Source organism: Grammomys surdaster, unplaced genomic scaffold (assembly GCF_004785775.1).
Source record: "Grammomys surdaster isolate TR1022 unplaced genomic scaffold, NIH_TR_1.0 125707, whole genome shotgun sequence".
Classification (NCBI taxonomy): Eukaryota; Metazoa; Chordata; class Mammalia; order Rodentia; family Muridae; genus Grammomys; species Grammomys surdaster.
In genome coordinates, this window is record NW_021620541.1 from 403,136 (window position 1) to 414,389 (window position 11,254).

Sequence of the window (11,254 nt, forward strand, 5' to 3'; positions counted from 1 at the left end):
TTCCTTATTAAAGGACTCCCCAGGAACACTTAATAAACAAATGAACGTTTACTGATTAGAATGTGTCTAAATATTAAGGATACAGAAAAGTAAGACATAGTCTCTGTCCCCAAAAGGTCCATATTTCTGCTACATAAGCAATTGTGGAAAGATACATAGTGATCAACATAACACACACACACACACATATGACAAGAAGGTAAGCAGGGTTTTGTGTAGAAAAGAACCATAAACACGTACTGAGAGTTGCAACCAGGCTTCCTGTTATAGGTAGTGCATGTGTAAAATTTTATAATGTAAGAAGGTAATTGATGGCTTGGGACTGGGGAAGGAGTGGGTAGACAGAGCAGGAGGACAAATGATGGAGAGAGTAAGAAGTTACAAACAGGCCAGGGTGCCGAGTCATGAAGTTACTAAAGGGACAGATAAGAAAACACTATGAAGAACAGTGATGACTCCTAATGGTATGACAGCTGGGATAATGAAATTCTAACTTACCTATGAACACCATGGATAGATACAACTTACAAGATCAGAGATTCCTGTCTGAAACACCATTCTGGAGTCAGAGAGGTTGGATATAAAGAACAGAAATCTGGGGACCAAAAAAGGTATGACCAGGTTAGTGACCTGTAGGCCTGAACTGAACAGAAAGGAATGAGAGGACCTGAAATATCTCTAAGAGGGAGTGATTCATGGTGCCAAAGAAAGAAAGGATGGTTCGGAGACTGAGGTAGAAAGTGGGAGAAAAGATATATCCACATTTTTGCAGTGTTGATGGGTCGGAGTAGGGAATTCATCGGAGTGATTATACTGTGCTCTCTATTCAGGTGAATGGAAAACTTCTTAGAAGGGTTCCTTTTGCTAAGAAAGCTCAGGATCCTGACTTGTATGTATCTGTCAATATTATAGGTTGCAACTATACATGAACATTATCCAAATCCCTGATAAGCAGTCAGAGAAGAGTCAGGGATTGGCTAGAACTGCAGACTCAATTCTAGATGTGACCTTAAGTATGTCTAGGTAATAAGCATGACTATCCAAAGGAAGGCAGAAAGGTCCATGAAAAAGCAGAAGCATAGAGAAAAGATAAATGATATATCTCCATTTTCCAGAGGAAGAGAACTAACCTTCTGACTGGTCTCATGGAGAGCCACAGGGTCTATCAATAATTGCTATGTAAGTTCAGTTTAGCCTAACATAAAGAAGGATTTCTGATAGTCAGAAAGACCCAGAAATGGGACAAGTCAAGCTGGGTATTATTTTATGTTTTCATTGGTGCCATACCACACTAACACAGACTAGGGACAGGTGGAACCAGAAATTCATTCTGCCACAGTTATACAAGATGGAAGTCTGAGGCATCTGAGGTCAAGTTCCTTGGCTAAGTATCTTCACGGATTTCTTTCTGAATGTATCTGTCCTAATCTTCATTTTTAACACTAGTTACATTGGATTAGGGTCCATCAAAGTGTGCCTACTTTAACTTAATCTTCTCTTTTTAAAACTATACCAATAAACCGATTTCAAAGAAACAAATACAAAATAATCTGTCAACAAAAATGTAAAAAAAAAAAAAAATTCTGGAGAATATGGGGTAGTAGAAACAGAAGTGTGTAACTTGGGATGTCCTTGAAGGCTCTTGTAGTTTTGAAAGCTGGCAATGCAGAATCCCTGCTATTAAGTATTGTTAATCCAATATTGTTTCTTATATTTTAGACAAAGATTACATTTTCATGACATTCTGAATAATGAGTAAAAAAGTACACTCTTATATAACCTTCCCAAGGTAACATGCAGGTGATCAGGGACACAATTGCTAACAGAGTACAAGCAAAGATTCATCTTACCTATGAAAGAGGACGGACTTCACCAGGGTGACAACGTCCCTGCTGGCGTTATATCCGGCACAGACGATGGCCACATGGATGGTCTAAGAGGAAAGGAACAGAGAATGAACAGTCATATAGACAGAAGCAGGCCATTCTGTATTTGTAGGCCCGCAGGAAAGAAATATTCACCTGATTTCCTGCTGGGATCATAGAAAACAAGGACTCTGCCTGCAGCCATTGAAAATAACATGAGACAGTTTTACTAAAGTCTTTTTAATTGCTTTATGGAGGTAGCATCATTTGGAGGCCATTAATACTCTTTTCAATTAGATTTTAGAGATAGGAGCAACAGTGATTGGTTCAAATAGGTAAACAGTGAGTGCCCTGCCCCTAAGCCAGGAGACAACGGCAACTGGCAAAAGAGAAGAAATGTGCCCCAATAGGCCAATCATCAGAGCTTTTTCTGAGAAGTTGTGGTTCAGAGTATGAACTTTTCTTCTGAAATGGCTTAGGATAAGGTCAATGTGAAACAACGCAAAAGGGCCAATGAGAAGTTCAAGGTCCAATCTGCAATACTATTCTAGGAAGTAAAGGACAGAATTGAGTGGGGCACTACAAGTCATCTCATACAAGCTGTTGGCAGTATTGACCACAAACATGAGCCATGATCCTGTACTTAAGCCCAGGTAGCTAAGGGAAAGCTTGAGGGTCAGCCAATAACTGCAACATAACATAAGGCATGAGTATCAGTTATGTTTGGTTGCTGTGCTAAAACACTTGGCTAAAGCAATGTCCATGAGGAAAGGTGTATTTTGGATTATGGTTTAAGATTCCTCATTAGTAGAGAAACCATGAAGCTCGTTGCTTATATCTTAGAGAATCAAAAAGCACTTGTCTGATATCCTCTTTCAACATTTATTCAGCTTGAGCCTGTAATTCATGGAATGATTCTATTCATATTTAAGGTAAGTCTTCTCTTCTCAGTTATTTCTTTCTAAAATTGACCTCAGGGACACACCTAGAGGTGTATTGTCCAGTGACTCTAAACCCAGTAAAGTAGATGATAGACATTTACCACCATAATAAATTCAAGTGCCAACCAGACACCTGAACTTACTTCATTTTTAAATAAACAAATTCCACCTCTGGTCCTCCAAGCATCATGGCCGTGTCAGAATGTAAAATACATTTGTTTCCTGTTTACAATTGATGTAAGTCATAACATTTTTATTTCTGTTCAAAACTTCAGAGTAAAGTCTTTTCTGAGACTCAAGTCAATTTCTTAACTGTAGAGACCTATAAAATCAGAAAATGACCCAGACATCTCATATAAAAAGGCACAGTAAACATTCTCATTTGAAAAAGGAAGAATGAAAGAAAACCAAGGACAAAGTAGACTACAGCAAGAATAAAACCAAGCAGGGCAAACAACGAAGCCTGAAGTTCTCTGTAAAGGAACCAAGTGGGAGTCGTGACAACATTACTGAGGTCCCACCACCTTTCTAGTACTATTCCCTGTGGCAAACTATCTCTATATCATACCAGCTTTTCTTGTGGGTAGATATCTGGTTAGTGGAATTGCTCAATACCCTAGGGTCACTACCAAAAGATAGGATTCAGCTTCACACATTTATATTCAGCCCTATAGGATATTCCCTACAAGAATATACCCAGCAACACATTACCTCAAATGTGGCTTTCTACAGCATTTATGCAAGTTCTTACATCCATTCTTGAAATTTGCAGGTATATAAGTGTTCTGTCATTGAATTACAAAGGACAAAAAATCTCACTATATTTTTAAAGCTATCAGTCAGGCTTGTACATATAGGTTGGTTAAAGTTGACACGTTTTTTAAAATTAATTTTAAATGGGGTGGGGTTGAGGAGAGAGAAATGGAGGAGAGAGAAAGAAATAAGAGGAAGAAAGGAAAGAACGGAGAATATTTCTCAGTCTCTGTCTCTGTCTGTCTGTCTCTCTCCCTCCCTTCCTGCTCTTGCTCCCAGCCCCCGAACCATATCAGGGACTGATTTGAATACTTGAGTATTCCTTGTTGGCTAGCTCCCTGCTTTCAGCTGAGCATCATGTCCTAACCTCATCATCAACTCTCTCTTGATTTACTGCAGTGTACAGACATTGTTTTCTATCTGGGGCACATGTTGAACAAGACTGGGAATGAATGTTCTAATAGAGCATAACTTTAATAAAAAATCATGATATGGTAAAGAATGCAGAGTCCCTACCTGTACATCCTGTCCCTCCTCCTGAAGCAAGACTGCTCTGAATAAAAACACATTTCCACCAATCTGTCCTATAAACATTGCAGAAGGATGGTCCCTCTTCCACGTAACACTTAATTGAAGAGTTGCTGTTTGACAGATTAGGTATGTCTTTGTTGCTATCATAATATAATCTAACAAATGCAATTTAAGGAATAATTGGTTTACATGGCTCTTAATTTCTGGTTAAAATCCATCACTGTAGGTAGGAAAGTCAAGACTGCAGAAGCTTGACAGAACTAGTCACATTATATCCAAAGTCAAGTGCACAGAGCACTGAAGTAAATAGATGCTGTGTGCTAGTGCTCTGACCCTCTCAATACTCATACAGTCCTGAATCTCAAGTGAAGAAAACGATGTTGCCAACACTGGGCAGGCTTTCTAACATTAAGTACAACAACCAGAACAATTCCTCACAGACATAAACTGAGACCCTTCTCAGATGAGTCTAGATTGTGTGAATTTAAAAATTGAAATTAACCATCAAAATAGGTCACATCATGGCTCCCAGCATAGCCTCCTCTCCTGGGCAGCCCTTCTAGATGTTCTTCTTCTACCATGCTCAGTCTGCTAGATGCTGTGTACAGAGATTTCTGGGCAACAGGAATTCTTTACCTCCATATTTTGTGTAACTATTGGAACCAAATCCATCTAACAGGAACCATAAACTATTCATCAGCCTCAATCCATTTCCATAACATCTCTGATCCCAATTACGTTAACTCATCCTGACTATTCCTACCATCACAGTAATAGAAACAAGACTCAGAATCTTCAGATCATTATTGTCTCATAAGTCAACTGTTATGTGGCTGCCACATCTATAGAATTTTTATAATTGCCTGCCAAGATACCTAATTCATCTGCTGTGAAGAGCCCCCTTCCCCAGCACCCTAACATGACCTTCCGAGCCTCATCATATCAAGCCTCTGTTGATGTTCATCCAAGCCATCCTTTTATTCTGTTCCCTGCCACTATCCTCAATATCATCCCGACCAAAGATACAATTTCCAGGTCCCTGGTGTCAGACACAAGCCTCATGGTATGTTCTTGTATGGAAGTGCCACGAAAGATGGGAGGAAAGACAAGAAGACACTAACAGCATGCATGATAATAGCCATCATCATATATTACCACAAACTTAAATCTCACAGCTTCGGCGTCAGGTACAGTAGTTAAGTCTTGTATCACATGCATAAGAAATTCACGCCTGGGGACTAATATGATTGGAATATGAACTTCTCTCTCCCCATCCTGCATCAGGCTCCTATTTTTGGTTAGTTGATCTCTGGCTAGTAGCACTGTTTCAGAAAGATGTGTAAACTTTACAAAGAGAGTTCAAATGGAGGAAGTAGATTGGTGGAGGGTTGACTAAACTGTTATGGGCAAGCTCTGTTTCAGGCCTGGGTTCTCTGCTCCCTAGATACCTATAAGAAGATCCCTCATATTCTGCTGCCTTAGCCATGAACTGTTCTCACAGATATATGTTCCCCAGCATAAATGATTATATCTTCTAAAGTCCCGAGACAAAACCAAGCAAGCAAGCAAACGGGGGTGGGGGGGGACAATAAAACAAAACACACACACAAAAACAAAATACCCACAGACTTTTCTTCTTTTCAATTGTTTGTATCAAGTATTTTGTCAAAGTGCCAAGAAAAGTAACTAATATAGGAGTTGAGATTTAAACTGTAGAATAGAGATTTTGACAGCATACTACAAATATCTCAAATTTCCTGAAAACATACACTGCATACCTGAGCAGTGTCTCTTAACCAATCTCTGATGCCCAGGATTTGTCACATGCTCTTTAAGAAGGCAGTGTTCTCTCCACGGATAGCTTGACGCTGTACCAAAGATTCAAGACCTAGGAGATACTATTTGGGGTACTTACTTGTAGGTAGAGCTAGGGATGCTGCTAAAGATGCTAAACTATAACAAGTTACACCTCCCGCATCTGCAAAATAAGAATCATTCGAACTCTAAGATAAATTGTACTTTTTTGTTTAGAGGCTCGGGGGATAACTCAGTGGATAAAGCACTTTCCAGCCAATGGGAACACCAGAATTCCTATCTTCAGAATCTATGCAACTATCAAGCAGGAGAGGCCATTTCCTAGAATTCTACTCCTAGGGAGATGGAGACAGGGGATCCCCCAAGAAAACTGTTAGAAAACTAATCGAGTTAAATCTTCAATTTCTGGGTTCAGTGAGAAAGCCTGACATAGTAAATAACATGGAGACAAAATCAGGAAGATACTCAACACCCATTCCTGTCTTTACACATATTCATATGCATATATATTTACACACACACACACACATACACACACACACGAATAGCACATACAGCATGTTAGATACTTTATGTCAACCTGACAAAAGATAGAAACACTTGGAAAGAGGGCATCTCAATTAAGAAAATGCCTCCCTAAGACTGATCTGTGGGCAAGCCTGTGAGTTATTTTATTGATTAATGACAGATTTGGGTGAAACATTGGGTGTGGTGATATCCTTAGGCTTATGGGGATGGACAGCATAATAAAACAAGCTGTACAAGCCATGGGTGAAAAGCTAGCAAGCAGAGCTTGTTATGTGGCTTCTGCTTCACTTCTCCCTACAGGTCTCTGCTTTGCTTAAGCTCTAGACCTGGCTGGACTACATATAACAACTACAACACAAAATAGACCCTTTCCTCCCCAAGTTGCTTTTAGTCATGGAGTTTTATCATAGGTATAGAAACCCTAATACACACACACACACACACACACACACACACACAATGATATTCACTGAAAAAGAAAAGGTTTTCCTGTCAGAAAATTATATTTTTAGAAGAAAGGTGTGGGGTAGATGGATTCAGATCCTTCCAGATCCTGCAGCTGCCCCAGCTGAGTAACTTATGCAATTCTTAATTTCTACATCTGTAAAATAAAGTCATTATCAATTACTTCTGGATAGTATCTCCCCAAAGATTCAGAATGAAAGAAGATATGAGATCCACCATGTCAATCATGAAAAGAATGAATGAGAAAACACTTGCATGTGGGGACATAGATCCCAGAAGATGAAGAGGAGGCAGAAAATACATATAATCTGGCTCTTCTGAATATCAAATATTCAAACATGTGGCCTCTGAGATATCAAACTTACTCTTAGCTACAAGGTTCAGGGATTTTTAAAAAATTGGACCATTAAACCTAAACTCAAGCATATATACTATTAAATATTTTACATAATTTTTCCAATCTCTTCAGTTTCAACCAATACACCTTTCACTATAAATGAATTCATCATTTGGAGCCAGAGCAGCAAGGAGCAGCTACCTAAGAAGGAGAAAATCAGCATCATAACATATGTTTTTGGAAGGGTTTTTACATGATCCACATTTTTTAAAGCTCTAAAGGGAACAATGGGAGTGGCTCAGTGGCTGTAATAGAATAGAGAGAGGAGGGGACAGGAAGCAGCCTTACTGGCATGTTAACTAGGTTTTGAGACTAGGACACTCAGGTTTGTAAGATTCTCAGTGTGGTGGATTAATGACTGAGAGAAATCACTACTTACTAATGACTGGCCTGAATATCAGGTCCCGTGGCCATAGGCCCTTTCTATAAACCTTCCTCTGTATTCTTGTGGTGACTGGTTTATTAAGACTTTTCTTTAGCACTAAGTCTAACTGGAGGGCAAGATGGTGAGTTCCCTTCTGAACTCACTCACTGCCCAGCCTCAACTTGTTATACCTCCTGCTTTGGTTCTCCTTCAGCTCATAACACTCTTTATCTATGACCTGCTAGTACCTAACCTCATAGGTAGTCTTTCCACTGCATTAGTTACCAAAACTGGAGCATATGGGATACTTTTTTGATTCATATGCATATTAGCTAATCTCCAAAGGGCAGACACTAAAGGAGAAATATTGATATCATTTATAAATATTAGGAAGGCCCTTTCAAAGTAAAACTTCAAGGCTTCTAACTCCATCTCTTATCCAGAACACGCTGCTTAACATATATTCAAACTCTACAGCCTATACCTACAGGTAAGAATGTCAGAGCTGTGAATGAGGACTAATTCCTGACAACTCTGGTATGAAAGGGTGAACTTTCTGCTTGAATCTGTAAGGTGAATTCAGAGCTGGAAAGCTTTGGCCTTTCCTGATATTCCAGGACTATGATGGATTCTGTACATATAAAAGGAAAAGGAAATTAGACCAGGTTGGTCAGTGGGCTCTGATGGCTGTAAACACAGTGCCTGCACTCCAAGGCAGCTAGTGTATTCAGAGGAAAAGTGTGCAGGGAGACGTCTAAGGGTAGAAGCAAAAGGACCTTTATGGCCAGACCAAAGCCACATGTCACCTGTACCATACATCACCTGTGAACTCTCAGGCATTTGTGGCACAGCATGTCAGTCAACATGAAACATAAAAGAGCTCTGGGCTTTGTCTATGAAAAGAAAAAAAAATGGAGCCATTTTTCTCCATTTCTTCCATTCTTCATTTTCTCATAAATGAAGGCAGGTAAAATTGAATGATCGGACACGCGTCACTCGGAACCTCATACCTCAGCAACTGCTTCTACAAAATGAGGGTATAAATTTGTATATACAGAGTTTCCCTAACATTCTATTTTCCAAAATTCAAAAAAAAATTTTTTTTTAAGTAACATATCAGGGAGGTAAGTCATTGAACCAAGGTACCAGGGTTAAGAAAGCCTATGGCTTAGAAAGGGGTTGAACCAAACATGCCTTAAGACAGAAGCTGCCTCATAAAATACCTGCATGAGTAACAAAATGAAAAGCAATTGCTACTAATGTTACAAAAAAACCATCACTGGGACACTTAGCCACCTTTCTCATCTGAGGAATCATCACAAGACCATTACTTTGTTTAAATATTAAACCCTGACATCACACACAAAATTGTTTTGAACCTAAAATATAGGAAGACATGCCTCCCAGCTCAGGTAGACAGTTCTTTAGAAGCTTGATGAAGTGAAATAGTTCTCTCTGAGCCTGGAAGAAGACCACGAATGATCCATATTGCAGGAGTATCTCCACATGACCTCCAATGCATACACTTGCCAGGCCCAGGAAAAACACAGGGAGGGAAGGAATGTAGACAGGTCCAACCTTCTCATTTCCTTAATGCCCAGCCCATATTACTGGCTGCTTTAATACTGATGTTCTCTTGTTCTGAAAGCATCCATGCTGTATAGGGAACATTAATAATACGGCTGAATTTCTAATGAGTCCAAAGAGGTCTGAGCAATATAGACGGGCCTATGCATCTCTGGGTCATGTGGGCTGTCTGCCCAGCACTGATTCATCCTGGTTGTTCTGTACTCAAAATAAATAAATAAATAAAGTTACACATATTCAATTCTCAGAAATGTCAACATGAGAAAGGCAAGAAATACATACATGTATTTGCATATGTGGAAAAGTAAAGATGAAAACAGATCATTTAACTTTGAGGTACACAGAATCCAGCCTCTACTAAAATGGTATTGCTTGAACAACAGAAATATGCAGGAATAAAATGGGCAGCTGCTTGAAGGCCACATAATTAGGAGAGGATAAAAGGCTGGTAGTTCTTTCACCAGTAACAGCCGAGAAGTCATTATAGTAACTTTCAGAAAGCTTGTCAGATTTAGAGAAAGTTTTAGTGTGACCAAAGATTATAGAAATGTACGTGGCAACATGGCACTATCTTGTGATGAGATGTCAAGACAAGTTTCAGCATTCATCATGGAAAAGTACCAGAATGAAGGGAGGCTTTTGACCCCAAAGACACATTTCACCTTTGCCTCTTTGGCTTTTTTCCCCCAAAACAAGTATGTTGCCAAGTGACATCAAAGGGAAATGCATTGCTAATAGGTATATACCTATAGCAAAGCTTGCAGCTCCATGTGGAGGGAGGCAAGTCAATTTGAGAGACAATAGCCTTTACAAACAGGTATGGAAGGTCAGAGCAGGGCCATAGTGCATCCAGAATAGTTCTACCAGGAACATTTTAAGGGTCTAAAAATTAATGTGACCTATAGATATAGAAAATCAATAAAAGTTAACTTTCAAGTTCAATTCAAAACACTGGAATGTAAGCATCAATATGTTGAATGTCTAAATCAATACAAAACAGCAATATTATGCCTTCAGAAATGATTATCAAATAGTTCATCATATCTCACAATCATCTGGTTAGATTTTTTTAAATAAACACATTCATGAGTCTTACTGCCACAGACTCCCCATACATTGGATTAGGGATGTGACATGAATCAGTACTTTGATATATAGTAATCTTCATGCCAAACCAAGTTTGTTAATGATTCACAGAGTAGAGAGAAAACATTCATTAGTCAAAACAGCAGCATAACTACAAAGTGTTGTTATTTCCTTTTCTTTGGGCAGATTCTATTGTTTTCTGGCTTTCTTGCAACTAGGTAGCTAATGAAGTCTTAAAGCTAAGTTCTGTCAAAATGACCTAAAAGAAACTGAGGAATCTCAATGAAAAAGTGTCTGGAAAATTGGCCTGTGTGAATACCTAAGGGGCTTTTGTAATTGAGATGGGAAGACCCATCCTGAATTGGGTGGTATCACTTCATGGACTGGGTGAAAAGGAGAAAGCCAGTTGAACATAGAAGACACACATTTTCTCTCTGTTCTTAACTGTGAATGTGTCTAACTACACCAAGTTCTTGCCACCTTGATTGTTTCACATTTATGGACTATGACCCGAGACTCTGAGCCAGAGAAATATTATCTCTTACAATTGTATTTGTCAAGGTATTTTTTTTTTTAAATTCAACCACAGCTCCCAGGGTCTAAACCACCAGCCTGGGAGCACTTGGGGGGGGATCCAGGGCTTCAACTGAATATGTAAGAGTGGAGGGCCCTGCTGGGCATAGGTGGAAGAAGAGAACCTTGACCTCATAAAGGCTGGATGCCCCAGGGGGTGGGAATTTTGAGGGTGGGGAGGTGAGAGTGGGGGGGAATAGATAGAGGTTACATTCACAGAGAAGAAGGAGGAGGGGTGAGGGGATTGGGGGTTCCGGGGTGGGTGGGGGATGGGGTAAGGGGACAACATAGGAAATGTAAATAAAACATCCAATAAAAAAAAAAAAAAAAAAAAAAACAGAAACAAAAC

The 11,254-nt window shown here is 39.4% G+C and overlaps 1 protein-coding gene across 1 annotated transcript in view; it reads right to left on the reverse strand.

The window, feature by feature from the left end:
- Large1 (LARGE xylosyl- and glucuronyltransferase 1) overlaps positions 1 to 11,254 on the reverse strand; it is a 228,531-nt gene that overhangs the window by 215,993 nt on the left and 1,284 nt on the right. The window contains exon 2 of the mRNA XM_028788201.1: positions 1,851 to 1,933. Within this exon, the coding sequence (XP_028644034.1) occupies positions 1,851 to 1,933 (83 nt within the window). The remainder of the gene's footprint in view (positions 1 to 1,850; positions 1,934 to 11,254) is intronic.